Raw genomic sequence first — 24,124 nt, forward strand, 5'->3', positions numbered from 1 at the left:
CGTGGATCTGTGTGCCATTGTGTAAGTGAGAAAGATTCCAGAGAAGATGCGCAGGTAAGTGAGGGACAATAAGCAATCACAGTATCACTGGGTCTTATACATTACAGGCTTATTGGTAATGGGATGCGATCGGAATTTTTGGGCGATCAAAACTTGGTTATTAATTCCGTTCCCGCCTGATAAAGGTTGCTTTAATTGTTGGAAGTGGTCGAGGAACAGAGGGAGATGGCTGCCTTGAAAGTAGCCATAATGGAAAACAGAGAGTAACGCCATCATTAACAGTGGCATCTCACGCTTTTCAAAATATAAAATGAAACTTTTCGTTTAATGTTAACCTATGTATGTATCGAACGTAGAAAAATACCTTACCCTAGGGCGTTGCTTTCTTTTGTTTTTCTCGGGCGAATTCTGATGTCGTGTATCGCCATTTGCAATCTGTTATATTTTATTTAAACTTCAAGGTTTGTCGATTCACGGTCACGCTGAGTTAAGTTTTTATAACGCTGTTGTGCAGTTTTATTATCAAAACTGCTTTGTTTTCAACCGACCTCGATAATTCTGTTCCAAAAATTTTCCAGATTAGTCGTCTTAAGATAGTTAATCCCCCTTGTTTCTAGCACCTGGAAAATAAGATAAGGGAATGTGGTTGGGTATCTATTGTGCTAATGTTTGTCAAGTGTAAAGGAAGATGGGATTGTGAGTTAAATGTGGTTGTATTTTTAAGCCTCACGAAATGAAAAGAAGGGGGCTGGTTAGTTGATGTTATTCTGAGCCAGTTTTCTTTTAAAGTGAATTTGGGCCCTGCCTTCCTTGGTCGTGCTCCTTGAAGGAAGACCATGGTTAAACCATTACTGAGAAAAATCGCTCAGAAAATTTACGCAAAATGAAGCATCAACACATCATGAACCTTCTGTCTTTGGGCAGAGCACTCATCTTTGAAAGTGTAAAGAGTATTAATGTCTTTGTTTTAAAAGTGAAGGTAAAGTGTAACTACTGTAGACCCTATTCATTTAGTGAGTAACGTTTATAATAGCTCAAGTTGGAGTCAAACCTGGGACTATTAACTACGCATATTACTTGGTGATGGGAGTGCTAAAATGAACTTCAGTGAGGGGAGGCAATAGACTATTAATCCAGAAACTCGGCTAATGTGGTGGGGACACTGATTTGAATCCCACCAGAGCAGACAGTGGAGTTTGAATTTCAAGGGTGGATAAGGACAGGCGATAAATACCTGTCAATGCCAGCAATGCCCAAATTCAATGAGTAAATTAAAGAAAGATCCATTTCTGATCTCTAGAGTGATTCCTGCTGAGTGTAGTGTGTGGTTATTTGCTGAAGATGGAATTCACTTAGCAAAATGTTCTGTTTCTAATAGCTTGCATTTTTGATTAAGAATGAAATAACATGCATTGCTGTCTTTGAAAGGAGCGAATGATAAATAATTGATTATTTGTGACCAGAGCTAGATTAATACATCACTACAAAAAGACACAAATTACTAATGCAGTTAGGAAAATAATTCTGCTAGATTTATTAAAAGGATCAATCTTGTAAAATAGCTTTTCCTAATTCCTTTAGTGGTGTCAAAACCAGGGGAAATGTCTGTCTTGTATCTATCCTGTCTTACTATTCAAATATTTTGAGAGTTTTAATGAAATTGCCTCTTTTTCTTCAGAACTGTAGAGAATGTATGTCCCGTTTTTCCAGTCTCACTCTATTGGATAGTCTGCCTATCTCAGGAATGAGTCTGCTGAACCTTTGTTGCAGTCTTATCTCTGCAGTAATATCTTTTTAAATTGTAATAAAAGTAATCCTGTGTTGTAGCTTCACCAGGTTGAGACACTTTTTAGTTCTTCCTGATTCTTCCCGATGAAGGGCTTTTGCCCGATATGTCGATTTTACTGCTCCTCTGATGCTGCCTAAACTGCTGTGTTTTTCCAGCACCATTCTAATCTAGACTCTGGTTTCCAGCATCTGCAGTCATTGTTTTTACCTAGTTGATTTTAACCCTACTGCGAATCCTCTTGCAAGGATGCCTGCCTTGAAGTTTTCCTCCTCTCTCTACAAGAATCTCGGAGTCCCTCTCCCACTGCAACTCCCAAGTCATTTCCTCTGCCCTGAAGCTCTTCAACCATGTCCTGAAACAAACTTGCTACCACAGCCACATTTGCTTCCTCAGTGCCTGCCTCCGTAACCAACTCATCCCACACGGACTCTGGACCATCTTTAAACCAGCGGAGTTCGGAACCGAACAGGACAAACAGAACAGACTACAGATTCAAAAACACCAGCAACAGTTCTCCTTCAAGGTCCTACGCTCCACGCTTGCACCATTGTGCCAGCACCAAACCTCCTATATTCCTGATGAAGGGCTTTTGCCCGAAACGTCGATTTTACTGCTTCTCGGATGCTGCCTGAACCGCTATGCTTTTCCAGCACTACTATAATCTAGACTCTGGTTTTCAGCATCTGCAGTCGTTGTTTTTACCTATGAGAAGTCTGTTGTACAAAGAGAGATTGAACAGTTTAGGTCTATACTTACTGGAATTTAGAAGAATGAAGGGAGATCAAAGTGAGGTATTCAATGTGATAAAAGCTTTGGATAATATAGATGTGGAGTGGATGCTTCCTGTTATGGGGCATTCGAGGATGAGAGGTCATAGTCTTAGGACAAGGGGTAGCAAATTTAAAACAGAATTGAGGAGAAACTACTTTTTTTTGTAGATTATTTATAGTATGGAAGCAGGCCCTTCAGCTTAACAAGTCCACACTGACCCTCCGAAGAGCAACCCACCTAGACCCATTCCCCTATGTTTACCCCTTCACTGAACACCTACGGGCAATTTAGCATAGCCAATTCACCTAACCTGCAAATTTTTGGACTGTGGGAGGAAACCGGCGTACCTGGAGGAAACCCACACGCACACTGGGAGAATATGCAAACTCCACACACAGTTGGGAATTGAACCTGGGTCTCTGGCGCTGTGAGGCAGTGCTAACCACTGTGCCACCGTGCTGCCCACTCCTTCTCCCAAAGGATTGTGAATCTGTGGAATTTGCTACCCCAAAATGCAGTGGATGCTGGGACAGAGTAGATTTAAGAGTTAGATTTTTAATTGGCAATGGGTTGAAGGGATATGGCGAGAAGGCAGGAAAATGGGGGTGAGGAGCACATCAGCTACGATTGAATGGCAGAGCAGACTCGATGGGCTAAAATACCTAATTCTGCACCTATACCAATGAACTTATGAAAATAATATGCCAATGGCTGAAGGCAAGAGCGAGAGAGGTTTTAGTCAGCCATGTGATGGAAAGAAATTGGAGCCTGTACCACAATTATCCATAGCATCGGGTTCCAATGTAGATGTGGACTTCTCGGAAAGGCAGGGAGGGGATGGTGCTGGCTAAGTCTGGATTAGATTTCTACCAATAGCGTGGCAATCGATCTCTGTTCTACTTGTGGATTTGGGACCTGTCACCTTGCTGCCCCTGTTGTGATGCCATTAGTCACTTATCTTTGGCAAAGAACTCTGACAAGTAATAGTATTAAAACTTAATTCAGAACTCCTGACAGAATGTAATCTTTGGATATTAGCTCAAAAATACAATTGATCTTATTCACTTGATTCAAAATATCAACGTGAGAACTGCTAAGCAGAAAAATCAGATTGATTAATGCCTGTGTTACAGATTAAAGTGTGAATGTTTAGCATCTCTTAACTGTTAGTGAAATACATGCATATTGTACCCTGAAAATATTGATAGAAATGAAGGAAATTTAAGCCATTTGCTTTTTTTATTGTTAGAAGTATAGATGTGGCTTTTAACTGAGGTCCTGATAACAGCTGAAATAAGGACCTCACTATTTTGGTGAGCCAATGAGCATCGCAATGTCAAATTACAAAATATTCGTGACCTTTTTTGCATTTTAATCCTCATGTAATGTGAGCAGTTATATCTCTTTTTTCCTTTTTAAAATTTAGGGTTAGTAGTCGTATTTGTGGTGATGAGGATGTTGAGCCAGAGGAGCTGGAAACAGAAGGAGAAAGGCAGTTGCAAAATCTCTTGAAGCACCAGTTAGACACAACAGTAACACTTGAAGAGTGAGTATACTAACATTTCCTCAATGATGCTTTCGAATGAATAGAACCAAGGAAGAAATTAATGTTTGTGTACATCTTAATGCATTGTAGTACTTTCAAAATTATAACATAGAGAAAGCTGGAAAACTCAGGTCTATCAGCATTTGGAGAGAACATAGAATGTTTCTTTTGGAATCCCTTTATGCTGATTTATGTTCTGTGCATTTCTAGCATTTTCTGTTTTTACTTAGTACTCCCAGTTCTGAATTTTTTTTATTTCCACAGGTTTTTAAAGTCTTACCTTGTTTGTTTTTCAGTTTTTTCCAGGTTGCATAAGTATATCCCAATTTAAAATGAGATTTCAAATAAAGACCCAGTCAGATTATTTTAAATTTGTGTTGTTGAAGTCTTTTTTTCAAAGGTTTAAATGATGGAATCTTCATTAACATGGTAATTATGCATTTGGAAACAGAGCATTATGGCAGCTTTCTCAACCTGTACTGTCAAACAAATGATTTTTTTTTATCTGGAGGGTTAGTTGATTACCAAATTAAGCCTACAGGAAAATCCTCTATTCTAGATGACACTACAAAAATGTATGCCATTTCCTGTAGCATGGGCAAAAGCAGCTGACAATGTTACTTTTTAAGATTGTGAAATAATTGATCATTTAAACTTGCATACAAGTGCAACAAGATGGTTACAAATGGAAAGTTTGTTTTGTTAGTGTATCTTTGCTTTAGGGTAAAATGGGAGAATGAAGGGATTGTATGATTTATGAATCCTGCCTGACAAGAAACATGGGTCACTTTGTTGCCAAAGATTTAAGGAGAGGCTTAGGTTATTATTTGGAAGAAAGTGTAAAATGTGGTAAGGTCATTTGTACTAGCTGTGGGTATTTTGTTGGCTCCTAGTTTCACAAGGAGGTTTTCAGAATGCTAAGTTTTATAAACTGGTGTAGTAATTTCAAGTTGAAATGAGTTCAGTGATCTAAACAATAGCTAATCAAACCAGTCATTTTGCAGCAAACAGCTGAATAAGTGTTTACACTTGAACAAGATGCCCATATGATTCATGTTGCCATGGAGATGGGCTGTAGGAAGATAAGAACCATTGGAAGCTGTTGTAGGATCCGATGCAGGTTTTCCTAAGATGGTCCTGAACCCCTCCGACGCAATCAGTCTACAAAAATCTAGGAAAGAGCAGAGGGTTTGTTGCAGCCAATTTCTATTGTCTAACATGCAAAACGCTTGTATTGAAGAGATCAGATTTGAAAGGATTTAAATGAGACCGGAAAGTTCTAATGTAATATAAGCAGTACCTAGCTTTAGTTAGAAGGAGGAATGTCCAGGGTAAGACTCGTGATGAAAGTTGGTTTGGGGATTGGAGCTTAGCTAGAAAACAAGCATACCGTTGTGAGCTAAGAAAATGTTTCAACTGTGCTACTTAAGGAACAAATCAAAGTATAACAGTGACAGGGATTTTAGTCATTTTTAAAAGGTGAATAGTAAAAATTTAAAGTTTGCAGCTGAATACTATTAGAACAATTTTGCTGTTAGCTTGTTTGTTACAATAAAAATCTTAACCTGAAATCCTATGATCCTTCCATGGAGTTAATGGAACACCCACCACCAATAAAGGTTTTGTGATCAGAACCTTTCAACAACAGCTTTCAATTTTATTGACATTGGTTTTGATTTAGTTGAATCAACTTTTAGCTCAGGAACAAGAATGAACTCTTGTCAATCTTCATGAGGATTATTTCACAAGTACCAACATTGCTCTCACGAGAAATCCGAGCCTTGGATAAGTAAAAATGTGTTTTTTAAAATAAATTTTTGACTTATAACTGTAATCATTAATTAGTTCTTTGTTGCTTTACCATTTGTTGACCTCTTGCTGCTTTTCCTAATTTTAAGGTTTTTTTTTGTTTTGATAGATGCATTGCTAAGAAAAAATGCTTTGCCCCAAGTTCTTTATACAAGCCATTTGGGGAGCAGGCAGCAGGAGTGCTGAGTCTGTCGCAGTTTCAGACTCTGCAAGATGGAGAAGGGGAGGTTGCTGCCCTGAGAGAACTTGGACTAACTGACCGGGAAATCCAACTCTGGCAAGACAGGGAATCTCTCGTTAAGGTATGGTATAATTGGAAAGCTTTTGTAAACTTGCATCAGGATAAGTAACAATGTGCAAGGTTTGTATCCACGAAGGTATCATGTTCATGTGAGGTATTAGACTATTTAAAAGGGTTCATTCTGATTTTGTACCAACAACCTGAGAAATTCAATATCACTGTGTGAAACATTTGTACTTGTAATGTTGTACAGATTTCTCTATTTAAATTTAGTTATATGAATGCATCTCTGAAGCAAAGAAAAAATTTGAGAATTATTCATTATTACTTCAAATCTGGAAAGAATGAGCAAGCTTTTGAAATGTCACTTGTTCTATTCTAGTGTGGGTCTTGAGACAGTCCCTAAGATTTTTTTTTAACTTTTTAGAATGGTTACAGCACAAGAGACCACTCCGCCCATTTTGTCTGTGCTAATCCTCTGCGAGCAATTTATTCAGTCTCCTCCACTATCCCCTTTTTAAAAAAAAAAGTGAGAGAACAGATCTGGGATTCTCCAGTCTTTTAATTAAATCCCTAATCTGTGGAATCATTCTTTTTAAACTTCTTTCTGGTTATCGGTTTTATTAAGACTGACAAGTATTAGGTTGATGTTCAGTTTCATCCAAACTTTGGTGCTTAACAAAAAGTCAGTTCTTTCAGTGTTTAGAACAGTTCACAAGATAGGCGAAAGTCCGCACTGCAGATTCTGGAGATTAGAGTGGTGCTGGAAAAGCACAGCATGTCAGGCAGCATCCGAGGAGCAGTGAAATTGACATTTCGGGCAAAAGCCCATTCCTTATGTAGGGTTTTTGTCCGAAACACCAATGTCCCTGCTCCTCGGATGCTGCCTGACCTGCTGTGCTTTTCCAGCACCACTCTAATTCCGAGTTCACAAGATAGTTCAAGTTCACTTATGAGCTGATCTCAGTCAAGGACTAGTGACCAATAGACATGTTGTGTATTTGATCAATCTCTTCCATTGCTGGACTAGATGTTGTACTTGCAACATAAAGAGTACCACCAGCACTAGGAAAGCCTTTTGATGGTCCACCAACCCTCAAGTAAAGCTTTGTGATAATGGGATTGCAGATTTTTTCCAGCTTCTTCTATTGGTGCTCATGCTCAAATCTTTTCTGCACCCTTGCTAATGCTGACATATCCTTCCAAATGTTTGGTGCCCAAAATTCATCCTCCAATTGTGGCTGGACTGGTGTTTTGTAAAGGTTACCACATTTTATCTCATCATGAGATGTGAGCAGTGGCCGGCATTTAGTTGTTCATCCTTAATTGCCCTTGAAGTGAGCTACCTTTTTGAATCACTGCAGTCCACTTGAAGGTACCCACCCACAATGCTGTTGGCTTGCTCGAGGATTTTGACCCAGAAACACCGAAGAGACGGTGAGAGAATTCCAAATTAGGATGGTACATGATGAAAGGGGAATTGGCAGGTGGTGATTTTCCCATATGTGTGATGTCCTTGTCTTCCCAGTAAGTAGAGTTTGCAGGTGCTGTAGAAGGAACCTTGGTGAGTTACTGCAGTTCATCTTGCACTTGAGACTCTGACCAACTTCCACTGAAAAATACAGGTGAAGCAATGTATTCTGTGTCTGTTTATAAAGTCCAGGATTTTATGTGACTGATTAACAATTTCTCAATCTGTCCTGCACACTCAGTGATTTGTGCACATGCACCTTCAGATATAGTTCTAAAGAAGTGCAAAAGTATCCTTTTTTTAAAAAAAAACACAGCCTTTGTTTTTCCTGGTAATATGAAACATTCCACATTGTTAGATTTTGTCTGCCACATGTTTGTCCATTCCACCAATGACTGTTCGAAATTTCTTGTTATCCTTATCACAGTTCTTTCACAAAACTAAGTTTGTTTATTTATTTGCATATCTTGAAATTGTACCCAATATATCTAAGTTTAGGTAATTAGTGTAGAGCAAGATAAGCAGTTGTCCAAGTACCAACCTTTGAACCCCAGTTCATAGTTGGGAGCTGGGTACATATGGAAAGGAGATAACCAGTTGAGCACTAGATTTGCAATTTGTAGATTTATTGGACGGGAGAAGTTGGAATCTGACATGTAGTTGATTTAAGGAGAAGGTCTGGGCCTTGTATTGCTCTAAATGCAATTGGAAAATGGGGAGACAACAGCCTAGTGATATTATCACTGGGACCTAGGTTTGATTCTTGTCACAGTAGATAGGAAATTTTAAATTCATATAAAATCTAAAATTAAGAGTCGAATGATGACCATGAATCCATTGTCGACTGTTGGAAAAATCCATCTGGCTCACTATTATTTTTTAAGGAAACTGGTCTGACCTACAGGTGATCCAGACGGGCAATAAATGCTTACCTAGCCAGGGGTGCCTTGTCCTGTGAGTGAATGAGAAAAGATTAAGCAAATACTGGAATAGGCATAGACTTAACATGACTGTGTCATAGAAATTAAATCGACTTGACTCAATAATTAGCAAGAGCAAAGCAGGGGTCTTCTTTAAAAATCTTGCAAGATTTATTCATTACACTAAGTCAGATGCCTCAATGCAATGAGTACCTAAACATTTACAGAGTCGCCTGTTTTATAGCGTTCCTTATCACACTCTCAAGGGCAGAGACTGGGGAAACTCAAGTTGTTATCCTCTCATCCCCAGTCCTAGACATAACAGTTATTCAGCTTTCGCTGAGTTCATCTATCGCAAGGTCGAGTTGAATGCTGTAAGCATTCAAACAGAGATAAGCTAACTGCAAACCTTCATCAAAGTATTGTTTACAAAGCTCAGCACTGCATTGATTTAAACAAGCATTGTCTTTAAATTTCATAGTAAATGGATAATTTTCCATTACATTTTCCCCCTTTTTGTCCTTTTACGATAACAAGGACAACTACAGCAACAACAAAAAAAAGAGCCAGAATAGCTATACATCAGAAAATGTTTAGGAAACACCAGGCCTTTCCTCAGATATCACCTACCCAAAACACAGCTTTGTGGTGGTACCGTCACTTGCTCTGGTGTGCCCTGTACACAACCCATGTTCACATGTCACACTCGTCAAAGCCATGGTAGCGTGGGGTCTCCGCAGTGCCCCTGCCCTTACAAATAGTCCTACCAGGGTGCTTGCTAAAAGTGTGAGCTGGGGCAGCCCCATATTCGTATGAAGCTTCTAATCAGTACTTGCACTTAACTGGCTCCGGTGCTGTCCGATGTCTCCTCAGGCTCAGCTACATGCTTCCAATGGCTGGCGTGTATGCACGTGGCTCTTCCTGCTGTCTGTGTTGCAAGGAGCACTTGAAACGGTCCAAGTCGCCTCTTCGCCTTCTAGTTTTGCCTCCTGAAGTCTTTCACCACTATCCAGTCTCCCGGTTCTAGATCGTGCAGCTTCCCTCCTGCTGGTTGGGGTAGTGCTGCTTTCACTTGATTCTGTATTTGAGATAAAAGTGTAGAGAGTTTTATACAGTAACACAACATCTCATCATCACAGTGGCTTGTTATCTGTCTTACCTTAGGTCTTGGGCCAATTCCTGTATTGGGCGGCCTACCAAACAAAATCTCAAACGGGCTAAGATTAGTTCTTCCTCTCCTCCAAGATCTCATATACGTTAGCACAATCGGAAGTGCCTTTGTCCAAGTAACCCCTAGTTCCTCAACATTTTCTCAATTTATTTTTTAGGGTAGCATTTTCTCTTTCCACTGCCCCACCACTCGCTGGGTGATAGACACAGTGTTGTCTCATGTTTATTCCCAAGTAATCACTGATCTGCTGTAAGGCATTATTGACAAATGCTGTCCCATTGTCACTACTAAGCCTTTCAGGGATGCCCACATCTCTGAATTATCTCAGTTCGCAAAGCTTTGGCTACTGCACTGGCATCCTGTTTAGACGTGGGGAATGCTTCCACCCATTTAGAAAACATATCAACTATTACCAGATAATACCTTTTCCCTTCACTGGGCGTTAGTTCAATGAAATCCATCTGTAAATGTTCAAAAGGTTTTTGGGGTTGGGGGTGTGCTGCTTGACTCATCTGTATTCCCTATCCCACATGGGGATGGCACGGTGGCACAGTGGTTAGCACCGCTGCCTCACAGCACCAGAGACCCGGGTTCAATTCCCGCCTCAGGCGACTGACTGTGTGGATTTTGCACGTTCTCCCCGTGTCTGCGTGGGTTTCCTCCGGGTGCTCCGGTTTCCTCCCACAGTCCAAAGATGTGCAGGTCAGGTGAATTGGCCATGCTAAATTGTCCGTAGTGTTAGGTAAGGGGTAAATGTATGGGTGGGTTGCGCTTCGGCGGGGCGGTGTGGACTTGTTGGGCCGAAGGGCCTGTTTCCACACTGTAAGTAATCTAATCTAATTATTAGGGGCACAGATAACACACCGCTCACTATTTCTGGGAGTAATGAGTAAATCCCTTAGTGTACCAGTGTGCCGAAATACTGTCGTGTGGTCCTTACCATGTGTCAGTTTGGCATAGAATGGAAATAATGATTGTGGGTAGACAGGGTTTACCATTGGGACCACACCATACTCGTCCCCTCGCACACTGCATTCTGCGTTCGTCCACTCACGCTTTTCTTCTGGTGTGGCCTGTGACTGTAACTCCTGTATGTCTGCTGTTGGGGTACAAATTTTTGTCATACACATGTCAATCTGCTCACTATTGGCTGCTGTTTTTGCTGCTGAGTCTGCCTTTGCATTGCCTTGAGAAATAAAATCATTTTTTTTTTGTGTGGGCTTCACACTTACAGCGATTGACTTAGGCAACAGGACCGCTTCCAGGAGGTCAGAAATCAGGCCACGGTGTGTGATGGGCTTTCCGGTGGGGGTCAAGAAGCCCCTGTGTTTCCATAGGGTTCCAAAACCATGTACGACCCAGAATGCATATCTGCTTTCGTTGTCAATATTCACTGTCTTTCCCTCAGCCAATCAGCTCTGCTGCTTGCACTGCTAGATGAGAAGGGAGTGATCCCGCTTTGGTTATCTCATAGATAGTCACGACAGCATACCCAACACAACTCTGGCCTCTCCTTGCTCCTGAATGCTGACCCGTCCACAAAAAACTCCATATCTGGATTCTGAAGTGGTGAATCTTGCAAATCTGGTCTGGGGCTACAAATTTCATTAGTTACAGCGACACAATCATGTGGGTCTCCGTCTCCTTCTGTGGGGAGAAGGCTGGCAGGGTTAAGGACGTTGCATCGCTTTATTGTAATGTTAGGCATCTCCAATAACACAGTATTATATCTGACCCAACATGCTGCTGACATGTGTGCGGTCCTTTGCTTGGACAGCAGTAAGGACCGCACACGTGGGACCAGTAGGGTTAATTCACCGTAGCCAACTATATCCCTGGACGCTACAACAGCCTTTTCAGCTGCAGCCATGGCGCACAGGCATTTAGGCAATCCTGTCGCTACAGGGTCTAGTTTAGCTGAAAAATACTGGCCTCCATCTTTCCCCATGATCCTGCAATAGCACAGATGTCATGCAGCCACGCTTCTCATCTACCTTTTGTACAAAAGGCTTGTTTGCATTCGGAATCCCCAGCATAGGTGTAGGTTGGAGCGCCTTTTTTAATTCAACAAAGGCACTCTGTCTCTGCGGTCCACTGCAACGGACTCTGGTTCTGTAAACCTTTGCCATGGGCTATGTCACTTAGGGGCGCCTCAAGTGTTGTATAAAGTGGAATAAACATTCTACAGTAGGAGCATATGCCCAAAAAGGATAATAATTGTTTATTCATGTGAGGCTTTGGAATTTGCTGGATTGCTTGAACTCTGTCTTGACCAATAGCTTTCCCTTGTTTGGATATAGTATAGGAGTTAGGAACATTTGGGGCGCACGGGACAACAGCGCTATTGACTGCCTGCGGGTCTTTGGATAAATCTCCATTCCTCCGGTTCACCGCGAATGTTTGCCTTTTGACAGGAAATATGGGGGTTCTCACTATTGAGTTTTCACAGGGGATTATCACTCCAGCCTTTAGGAGGGATTCAAAGACTGGAGTAATTCCTTTTATAGCCACTGGTTTTAACGGGTATTGTGCTCTACAAGGTCGATACTCAGACTTCGGGGTTATCCTTATGGGCTCGAGCCCCGTATGAGCCCCACATCATGTTTGCCCTTTGCCCACAATTCAGTAGGGACCATTTCTAATCTTGGGTCTGAGACTTCTATCTTTGGGAAACGCCAGGCTATCCCCCTAGGCTTTTCAGGGCTCGCGGGGATCACCTGGACTGTCCTATTTGCCTGAGTTAGCCAATTTAGTTTCTTTTTATATGTTCGCATATCTGCATTGAACCAGACACCCACATCGTCCCTGAAGACCCAACCTTTCGTTCTTTGTGCCTTTGGTCCTAAATCCTGCCACCTGTCACCAGTCGCCTTTGCCACTTACACGTGAGGAGCGGAGCCTTCCACATCAAAAATATAGAATGTTTGCTGTTACAGATACCTTTAGATAAGTTCACACTGACTGCACATCTGTGATCACTTCAATAAAATTCGCACAATAACAACTGATCTGGTTTAACCAATCCTTCTCACACCGTGACGGCCCTGACAAACCATATATGTGCACTGTGCAGTGCAACATATCTCCAGCAAGAAAATCGATGTTAATAGGATTAACATGGTTGCTTGCTTCCAGGGTGAGTGAATCGTTAACTGCACTTATCGCTCTCTGGCCTAATCGCCACTCATAGACATGCATCGGGGGTCATGGGTCATATTTTACAGTCTGCACTGGTAAATCTTCCCTTTGAATTAACTGCAAGCCCGTTGGAATACTGAGCAAGTCCAGCCCCAGTCTCACTGAGATCCCTAGCCATCAGATTTAAAGGACAAAATTCCGCTAACAAGAAGGAGAATTGGAATGTTTCCCCGTTTAGTAGTTTTGCACAATAGGGGTATGGAAAATCTCTGCCCCACCACGACTCCTGATGCACCCATTGTGTTCAGGAACCTTTCACTTATCTTTGTGTCGATTGTCTAAACTGGCTTAATTTAAGGACTGAATATGTTGTCCCTGTATCTACCAAAAAGGTAACTGATGTACCTTCCACATATAACATAGAGGTGGGGCATTGACTTATACACCTCATTGTGATATTGGACATACTGTCCACACTTCACAATCTCAGCGCTCAGTGTAGCGGTGTGACATGTCTCCGTGTCCATACGGTTAGTAGAAGAGATTAGCATAAGCGAGTCTTCGTTGCCAAGCATAAAGGAAAAAGGCTTACCTGTAGCTTGTGGGCTGCCCACCTCCACCTCAGCCTTCCCCAGTCAATCACCCTGCTGTCCAGCCTCTAGGGCCGATTGAGGTTTTCTATGCAGGCACTGTCTCGCTCAGTGGTCTATTGCTCCGCAAACAAAGCACTTGCCGGATCTACCTCTGCCCGCGCCTCTTCCGCGACCTGCACCTCCCTCCAACTGCTGGGTGACCATTTGCATCATAGTAAGCTGAGCTTTGTGCATGCTGTTCTATCTTTAGTTTCCGCTTATACTTCTCTTGGGTAAGTAAGTTTTCAGCAAGGATCGCATGTTGTTCTATCAAATTCAGCTTTCCTGTGTCCCAGGTAATAAATGTATCTTTTACCTTTTTCGCCATTTCATCCTTCATTCCATTGATGAAGCTGTTCCTCAAGTGTGCCTCATACAGCATTATGGACTTCAGTGAGGCACGTAAGGTACTGGGACACGGTCTCATCATCTTGTTGTCTACACATTGCTATTTTGGTCATGTCCATTTGCACTGGGAATCCTCCCTACAGGCAGTTGCCAGCGCTGCAACAAAAGCATTAACATCTCCGTTCTCTTCTGCTTGCGGGTTGGCTACTCTGGCATGGACATTTACGGCTGGCCAGTTATACTTCTCTTGGCCACCTTGCTTTGATCTGTTGTGGGTAAGAAGTGCTATTGGTGATCCAGCAGGCCCTGAGCCAGTGGCTGCTGTCGGGGAACTTTCACCAGGTGGATCTTGTAGGGGGGGCTGCAGGTCTCAGAGGGCAGTCATCAAGGTCAGGATCTGAAACAGACTTAGGACACTGAACAGCTTCATTAGGTTGTTTTCCGCGTGTGTGCTGGTGTTTGCACGTGTATTTGATCTATCTTTTACTTTAGATTTTCTTTCTCGGATCTCAGCCTCAGCCTTCCACATGTTATAAGCACTCCAATTCACAGGTTCTATTTTGTCCTTCCTTTTCTTCTCTCTCTCTCTCTCTCTCTCTCTTTGTCCTTCCTTTTCCTCTCTCTGTCTCTCTCTCGCGCGCGCGCTCCTCCAACCTCAATTTCCAGCTGCCTTTTACTAAAACTTCCTCCCTCCGGAAAACCACATTCCTTAATCCACAATTCTAACTGCTTCACAGACTCTGGGTTGTAATTATTTAGCATATATATTGTATTTTTGGTTGGCCATTCCAAGTAGTGTGTGGACTCTCCCTTTGTTTGCTCTTGCTGGAGCCCATTTTTAGTGTAACTGGAAAAGTGTTCAGCGCTCTCTCTCTCGCTACCATTATCTTTTCCCTTTGACTTGCTTTTACCTCCGGAGGTCCCATCTCTCATTGGGCGCAACCGCCTCAATACCTTGGTTTTCGTAAACCAAGAAACCACGTACCCCGTATGTCTTAGGCGAGTCCAACTCAGCCAGTGGTGGTTCCAAGTCTAAAACCACTCTTAACCTAGTTGTCTCCTAAACACTCTTGAGACAGCAAGCCCCTTCCCTTGGGGTTTTACTCTAATGCCACGCAAGAGTTCACTGAACTCGTTTCCTGTTGTATTTATTCTCTTAGAATGAGTCTCTATGCTGGATCACTTAACCCACGACTCTTACCCTGACCTTATTTGATTCGAAACCCTGGCGCTAGGGTGATCCACAGATTCCCAGTCCTCTCTCGCAAAAGGGACAATTCAGTGCTCGAGATGAAGTGAAAGACCTTCAAGGCGCTGGCGCCTGCCCCTCCTGGGAGTCTTCAGAATCTCACCCAGTCGCGGGCTCCCGGATCGAGCCCCCATGTTTACTGTCGTAGAAATTAAATCGACTTGACTCAATAATTAGCAAGAGCAAAGCAAGGGTCTTCTTTAAAAATCTTGCAAGATTGACTCATTACACTAAGTCAGATGCCTCAATGCAATGAGTACCTAAACATTTATAGAGACGCCTGTCTTATAGCGTTCCTTATTACACTCTCAAGGGCAGAGACTGGGGAAACTCAAGTTGTTATCCTCTCATCCCCAGTCCTAGACATGACAATTATTCAGCTTTCGCTGAGTTTGTCTATCGCAAGGTCGAGTTGAATGCTGTAAGCATTCAAACAGAGATAAGCTAACTGCAAAGCATCGTTTACAGAACTCAGCACAGCATTGATTTAAACAAGCATTGTCTTTAAATTTCACAGTAAATGGATAATTTTCCATTACACTATGCAAGATAAATAATTTATGACCAGTTATGATGTCAATTTAAAGAAGGGTGGACACAGGGCATCACGCTCAAATATGAAGGATCTACAAATTCAAGTCAAACAGCACACAAATGGGTCCTCCTCCAACTCCTCCATTCCAACCAGGTTTTCTAAGCTGAACTAGCCCCATTTGGTCCATTTCCCTCTAAACCTTTCTTACCACATACCTGTCCAAATACCTGCATTTACCACTTCTTGCAACTTGTTCCATGTATGTGCTGCCCTCTGTGGCCCTCCAGTTCCTTTTAAACCTTAGCCCTCTCTCCAAGTTTTGGATTCCCCTAGTTAACTGCATTTGAATATGATCTTTGTTTTGGGGTATATGTCTCTCTCTCGTATGGTGCCCTTAAAGTTGTGCTTATAATATTGGGGCACAATTAATATGACATTTCTTGGTGAAATAAAGAGCAGCTTATAAAACTTAAATTACTGAATAATTTCAGAAAGTTGGAAGCAATATCAGAATGAAGTATTTTTTGACAAGGAAGATGAAAAATTCTTCTGTTTTGAATCATTAGGGACAAGCGGGGTTGGAAGTTCTTTGTAATCATAGTGGTGCTGTCACAGTTAAGTTAAATACAGTTTGCACTACAACCATCTAAAAGCACTATGTTAACCAGTTTTTAATTATTTGATTGGTTTCTCCTTTCTCCTAAGTTTCAGTGCATTACTCTTGAATGATGTCAGATATCTAATGAATTACTAGAAAGTGCGTACATACAACTCCATTCTGTTTGTCCTTGTATCTTAACTTCTTTTACACGTCCCCTTGTTTCATTAAAGCTGAAATCTGGCATTTAGTAGAGAATTAGTGACAGAATCCCATATTCTGAAAGTCAATTCTGTTTGTGTTTAAAGTTCTCAGGGCTTGGAGCAGATCCAGCAGCTGTACAACAAAGACTCCGAGCCATTGAAGAGAAAATTGAGGAGCGACAACGGCTTATGTCATTGCCACAGAGATTTTCAGGAAGCAAGCAGCTAAACAGGAGGGAGATGGAGATTGAAAATGCAATGTTCCAGGGAACTGACCGCTACACCTTTTTGAAAGCTCTTTATTACCAAGGTGTAGATTTTTGTTGTTAAGTGTTTATTTTTTTTCTTTTCACTTAATCATTCCCTAGGCAAAAGTGAAAGGAAGCAACCTGTTCCCAAGCTTCTGTTCAGGGAGAATAGCCTGGTATAAGTTGCCATAATTTTTCATTGAAAAGAAATAGCCAACTTCCAATTGATATGGGTGTGATGTGGAATTTGCCATATTGGAGTTTATTTATGTAATTCTAGTCTTGCTACACTGGTACAGCATATTGGAGTAATAGAAACTTTATGATCTGGCATTGTCATCTTTAGTTAAAGACATCAAAGCCTTTGCTTCAGTTTGGAGGACAGAAAACTGTCGTTTGTTCTCATTCTTTGACTTTAGCCACTTTTCTGGTCAAATGAATGATTCCTAGCCTGTGCTTTATGAAAATAAAATATTAACAAAGATATGTTCTATTAATTCATATGTTGCTGTAATTCGACTTTGTAATACTTATTGTTCTGTATCCTTGCAGACTATTTGTGACAAGTAACTGACAAATTCCAGAGTAGTGAACAGAGAACATGGTACTGTATGACCTTGTGCCAGTCATTGTCTGAATGCTGTTGGTTAATTGTACTTTTTGTTTGTAAATTTTCTTGTTTTCTCCAGTTTTTGTTCCCTGAAATTTCCTCAACATCACGCTACTGCCCCAGCTACAAGCACGGCCTGGAGACCTGCTTCAAGTGCTCTGCCAAAGTCACTCCATAACTTGTCACTGGAGGTGGGCAGACTGATTTCTGTTTTTTTTTCACTTCCCTGGTTACACCTTTTATGACAGCAGCATTGAGATTTGATATCCACCATCTGGGAAATTTGAAGGTATAAATTTATGCCCCACTACTTATAGTGTAGTACATTGTTGCTTCAAGCATTTGATTGCTTGTTTTTAATAACTGAGATTGGAAGGCTGTGAAGTTAAGACATCCTGTAGAAGATGTCAACAGAGGTGAGGCTGTTCCTCAGCAGGAGAGAAAACAAATTTGAGTTTGTCATGGTTGTGATTTTAAACATTGGTTTTAAAATGGCTTTGAGGAGACCTTGGAACAGGTTACTGGCTGAACTCCTGATTAGGGAATGATGTGTGGTGTGAAGGACATAAAATAGTTAGGCATAGAAAGCTCTGTCATGGTATAGTAGGAACTTCGGAGTTGGCTGTTTCTAAATAAGGCAGCTAGTGTTTTTCTTCAATTTCCTCACCTCAAATGTTTCTCTGCTTGCCACTAACATCTGGCTTAATATTGTTATGCTTTATCTCTGAATACTACTAGATTCCCTACCCGTTCAATGGGCTCTGATGTGGTTGATTCTCAACTATTTAAATAAAACTTCTTATTGTGGTCCAACTCTAGCTAGCATCCAGATGGATTTTGACCTCTTTATATTTTGGATTGTTTCTAACATTTATCACACTTTGGAACATCTCTTTTTACTCTGCTTTGCATTTATTATTATTCTAAATTCATTCAATCCTCAATTTTGGTTATTTTTAAACTGGATAAGTATTTGAATTATGTATGTTAGTATATATGTACAAATTAAATATACTTCCACTGTCTTTCTAATCTTTCACAGCTGTCAATTTCATCTGGATGTAGCAGAGTAATTAGAAATGTAGTCAATCAACAATGCAGTAATGGGCTGTGGTACGAAACAAATCTAAAATTGCTGTGATTCTAATGGTGTATTATTGCATTCTAATTCTGTTTGCAAGCCCAGAGTAGTTGAATTCTGAGATCCTTTTTGACTTCAGCTGCATTGAGGGTTGGAGTATCCTCCTTGGGCTAGTACATCTGTTGCATGTCATCTTGGTCACAGGATAGTCTTGCCTGAAGGAAATGAGGCATGCTACTGCCTGGGGTGGGGAATTGGGGTTTTGGAGTGAGGAAATGCTCTCATGAAAGTGTTCTCTTTGATAACATTTTATTTTACTTTTGTTGTCATTACTTCTTATTGAACATAATTTGCTTTTTTTGCACTTCAGATGAAAAGTCCGTAAAAGACCAGAATGACCCTATAAATCAATTAGAAATGATGTTACTAAAGTTTAAAAATGATCCAGTCGGAATGAGGGACACTCCGAAAACCAGACCAGAGTCATCTATGGAGATGCTTGCTACAGCAACAAGTAACGAAGGTACCTTTAAAGAAATGACTGGTGTATATATTCAACCACAGAGTCAGTTCAGTGCTACTGACCGTTATGAAAATCAAAGTACCAAAGGGCTTTCAATGAATGTTCCTATCAGAACCCTACCCAGCACTGGTACTCATGGTCCTCAGAAAATCACTCAGCAAGTGGAAGCTGTCCCCAAAGAAGAGATCTGGAAGAACAAACTTTCTGTGGAGGAAATCAGAATGATTCCAAGATTTTCAAATTATAATCCTGGACAACCAAGCAGGGTATGGTAAAATGTTTACTGTTGGAAAAGTATTATGAGCATAATAGCTGTGGAATAAAAATGCCCACCTCTCACTAAATGTCTGGGATGGAAGTGAAATGTAAGGCAGGTTACATTGATGTTCTGTAATATTGTTCAAAACCTATCATAACCAATTCCAATATCCAGTGATTCAACTGAAATAATCTGTGGCTGTATTCATCCTTCTTAAATATTTTCATGAAGGTATGTTGTTGCTTGCAATAATCTTTTTGCATCAGGGACCTAATCTAAGTTTTAAGATTTTCCATGTCAAGCATGGCTTGGGAAGATACAGGATAAATGTTCTTTCAAATAACAAGATTCTTTTAATTCTGATTGCAAAAACATTTACCATTGTATGATTGTGATATTTTCTACTTTTTCTATCAACCATTCTCTTCACCTGAATGGCATTCAAACTTCAAGTATATTATAGTCTTGCATTTTGTTGTTAGGTTGAAAAGGTTAGGACTGTCAATTATCATACTTGGAATACTCTCCATCTTCCCCATCATACAAACCAGCTTCGAGAGCCAATTATTAAATTTATCTTTTACACTTTTTTTTAGAAGTCCATTTTAAACATGTGCATTTGTGTCCCACACACTCAAGGTGCAGTGTGTCCAAAATATTTCATCAGTCACATCAACTTTTTCTCTTGATTATTCATTTCCATGGCTGAGGTGGGGCATGGGAGAAGAATTTCCAACCTATTTAATCAAGCTATTAAGGTACATTTTGGACAAGGAGCAGAACAAATATACCACTTACAAGTACATTTTATAGGTTGTAGGTCTGAATAAAATCATCTTTAATCAAATGTGGTGATATTAAAAGACCTGCAGCGTTTCAGATAAGATCATACGTCCTCAGTTCTTACAGATAAGTATTCATATCCATCTAGTAGCTGAATGATTCACATGAGCAGAAATGCATTGTGCTTTAGCTTGTCTTTAGGCTCCTTTTGGATTTTAAATTGAGATGACAAATTGCAAAGTAGATGAAAGGGATTATTTGACTTTCTATAACTACTTCCATATATTCCATTGGTTCCTTCTGTAAGACATAACCTGATTCTTGAATGATTCCAAGACTTTAAGGGATTACTTTCTTTTATTGCACTTAGTGTCCTTATGCCATTGTCTTGTGATTCTGGGGATCAGCCTTGGAGTCTTTCTGTGTACTGCTTCTATGGCTTGCCCATATTTATTATGCCTTAGCCACTGACTGAACACAACATTTCAAAGTGCATATTGACCAGAACATTTTTAGCCTTAGCCTTGAAATCCCTTGATTGGGGAGTAAGTGTAAATATCTAATATCTGAAAAGACACAGGGCTAATTGAAGGAAATCCAAATTATATATTAGGCTCTTGAGATTCTTAAATGAAATAAATTATCACTAAGTTTAATTCTAACGAGTGAAGATCCACAAATTTAACTTCCAACAAGATCATTCAATATCTTCCAGAATTGGGATCTTCCCTTCTGTTGCCTTCATTGGCCATGAATGCTTTGTCCAGTTAGTTAAATAGCCCATACTGTAGCCTTTGCTAGTAGTACATGTTTAAGATCAATCTCCAGTTCAAATGGAGGAAGTTGTTGGAGTGGCAATAAAATTCAGTCTGATCACTTGTAGATTTGACACTGCATTGTTGCAGGCTTTAAGTTTGCAGTTACCCATTTGTTTCACTTTCTCCACCTCTTCTTCCCACCCCCCCCCCCCTTTCTCCACCTCTTCTTTCCCCCCCCCCCCCCCTTTCTCCCCGCCCTCCTTCTCTTAGGTCTTGTACTTGAAGAACCTTAATCCAAAAGCTACACTGGAGGATCTATTTTCCTTATTTGTTTCTTTCCAACAAAAGGATGGTCCTCAGCTGATTTTCCGGTTATTGACAGGCCGAATGAAGGGACAAGCATTCATCACCTTCCCAAGTGTGTATTACTGTATGCTCAACACAGATGTTTTAGAAAAAATGTTTTAGCAGTATCAATGGGGGATGACACTAGATTAGTTGGAACTTTGTAACTTAATCAAGGTGAAAAACAGGTGATTGATTTATAACAGGTGACCAGAGTTTGAAACTAAGATCAAATTGTTTATATTTAAAAGTATAGCTAATAGCAAAAGTGCATGCTTGTCAGTTGCATTTACAATTATAAATCCATCTTTTATAATTTGAGATGCTGTTGGCAGTTTAGCAGGTGTTTGTAACAATACAAAAAGCTATGTTCTAAATAGTATAATGTTTTATATGTTAGCCAAAATGGCTGCTGCTCTGAGGCCTTTAAATACAAAGGAATGGCATCTGAGGTCAGGGGTCAGTGAGCCTCAGTGCATAAAGGCATTTCTTCAAACATATGTAATGGAAGGTACATTAATCAACACTTTGTGTAAAGCTCCCTCATGGATCAAATGCATAAAGACATTTACCTTTGTAGTGCCAAGCCATAATTTTTTGGTTTGTGATTAGACCAGTACCTGGATACCACCTAGACTGGGAGTGGAAAATTTAAGATCCAAATTCTTATTGCTCAGTGACCCTTACCCTTACCATTCATATGTATGAACATGGAGATCTGGATAAGGCTTGGTTGTGATTTACTCCATGATCAAGTAGCCTGCTGGCATTCACTAGCTGAGCTTTATACATATGTATGTGTGGAACTATATTCTGAATGAGAATACAATGGTTCAAGAAAAGGAAAGAAAATTGATTTGTGGGGAGGGAGCTGCAGATAACCATAAGTGAATTTCTTACATCTCACTTGAACAATGTTAGCATCTGCTTCTGAGTGTTTAGCTTCCTGAAAATTATGTTAATATTAGAAAACAGCTCTACATATTAAATATGCACTATGCTTTTAGGAGACAGAATTTGCATGCAGAACAAACTGAACATGTAAAACTCACTGTTTTTATTCAAAGAATTGTAAAATTTAAAAACTTGAGTAAAGTGATTTTTTAAATTCTGTGTAGTACTTAAAATGTTAAAATATCCTTAAGAGTTTTGTTTACTTTTTTTCTTGCTTATTACATTGTTTTTAGGTGTGGAGATGTCAACAGAAGCATTGAACACAGTGAATGGCTACAATCTGTTGGGCAAGCCAATAATCATAGAGTACGGACAGAACAGATTGGACCACTGACTTGTATTTGCAGAAGGAGGCTGATGAAAAGGAGTTTCAGCATAATGGGGCTGGTAAACCCTGGGATGATAGGCACAGTGAAATATTGGAAAGTCTGAATTTAATCTGTCCAGCCACTTACAGTGGATACATTTTCAACTCTGAACCAAAATTCATTACATTGGTATATGGATAAAACCCTCATCTGTATATAATGCATACAGGTCTCTTATTTCTTTAGAAAATCATTGTCGTGCTTTCCAGTGTTAAATGCACCAAGTAATGTAAAACTGAATGAGGAAAAACACAAGTTTATTCCCTAATACTGTGTGGAGGTTACATCTAGAGTACTGCAACCTATTACATTGTCTTTTTCTAACAATGAGGAAACAAGTTAGCCGATGTTGCTATAACACTTGTTTCTCCAATGTGAATTGGCTTGAAGACTATTAAGTAATTATTTATTTAGACCATTCTTTACAGAATGCAAACTTTCCTTACCTATATTGGCTATAATGCTATTCTGCCCCCATTAGTTTAAATGGTGCCTATTGTGCGATTTCCTTATGTACGATTGCACGAGAATGTAACTATCCTGTTATACAAGAACCAATTGTATTTTGTTTCAGGCTCATTATCCATTACTCAGTGTCTCCTGCAATGAAGCATTTCTGTTAAGGCTCCCCACTATTGAACAATCTAGTAACAATAACTTTCTAGATTCATAAATTACAAATGGCTTCAATCCAAGGTGCAAGTAGCTGTTGATAGTCAAAACTCAATAGCCACTGCTTCAAGAAAGGAGGAGAATAAAACAGGAGCAGTTTAAGAATATAAAGCTATTTTAACACATCTTAGTTCACATAATAAATTGTGGTTTATTTACCCTGCATTATAATCTCATGCTCGTGCAAGACTAGCAGTATTAACAATTTATATTTTCAGTTTCTCTAAATTAACTTGTGCCCAAATGTACATATCTGACATGGCATTCTTGTGAATTGTTTGTGTTCATAAATGAGATCAGGAAAGTAGAATTGCAACCAAATGATGTGAGCTTTCTTACTGAATTAGAATACAGTATTTGGAATTGCTTGATTTTAAATGGTTGAGGTTTGTCAGGCATTGAGACAGTTATTTGAAAGGCACCATTCTGCCATGAGAACAAAAATTGAACTGCTTAAAAATGGTTCTGTCAGTTATGTGCTTTCTCTTTTGTCAGTCTAGCCAGTGATCCAAACAGATAAGCTGATTTCCCACATGATTCATGGATTTTGATTTTAAATAGCTAAGGGATGTGAAAATAAATGTTTCAAAAGAAACCAATTTTAAAATTCCTACTTCCTTGGAGTTTTGTGTTGTCCACAGACTAACTAGAATTTATCTTTAAAACTAAGTAGACATTGTAGATAAGGAAAATTCATGTCAATGTTATTTGGGATTAAAATGTTTTTCCAAGTTTCAAAGAAATTGTTTGCTGTGGTTATTTCATGATTAAACATTTTGACTGTCTTGTTATGAGGGTGTGTTCCACCTTTTTTTGAGAGACTAGAAGCTGGCACAATGCTGAAAGAATTTAAAATGTAACTTTTGACTGTGAAACCATTCATGCAGCTGGGTTGCCATGGTAACAAATTTGAATTTGGCCAATCAGTTTAAATTATGGCCCAAGAACCAAAATCCAATTGAATTTGATTAGTGTTTTGATGACATCATCAAACCAATGAAATGATCTGATGTTTTGGAGTATAAATCCAGACCTTTTGAACATTTAGGGGGAGAACTGCCAAGAAAACCCCAAGTGTAGACTACTAGCCAAATTGCTCTCT

General features: G+C 40.0%; 1 protein-coding gene across 3 annotated transcripts; it reads left to right on the forward strand.

Moving 5' to 3' along the window:
* Positions 1-9: 9 nt before the first annotated feature.
* On the forward strand, positions 10-23,811 carry rbm41 (RNA binding motif protein 41). 3 transcript variants are annotated; one of them, XM_087992037.1, is made up of 7 exons: positions 10-54; positions 3,987-4,106; positions 6,025-6,217; positions 16,527-16,731; positions 18,731-19,149; positions 20,969-21,101; positions 22,216-23,811. In XM_087992037.1, the coding sequence occupies exons 1-7, from the start codon at positions 47-49 to the stop codon at positions 22,314-22,316; spliced, it is 1,179 nt and encodes a 392-aa protein (XP_087848163.1). In that variant the 5' UTR covers positions 10-46; the 3' UTR covers positions 22,317-23,811. The 3 variants fall into 3 exon arrangements, with proteins under 3 accessions (XP_087848163.1, XP_043560661.2, XP_043560662.1); XM_043704726.2 differs by having other exon boundaries at positions 14-54; positions 20,954-21,101; XM_043704727.2 differs by lacking the exon at positions 10-54 and adding an exon at positions 321-339 and having other exon boundaries at positions 20,954-21,101.
* The last annotated feature ends 313 nt before the right edge of the window (positions 23,812-24,124 follow it).

This window comes from Chiloscyllium plagiosum, unplaced genomic scaffold (assembly GCF_037043375.1).
Source record: "Chiloscyllium plagiosum isolate Xiang-an unplaced genomic scaffold, Cpla_swu_hap1 HiC_scaffold_11, whole genome shotgun sequence".
Lineage (NCBI taxonomy): Eukaryota > Metazoa > Chordata > Chondrichthyes > Orectolobiformes > Hemiscylliidae > Chiloscyllium > Chiloscyllium plagiosum.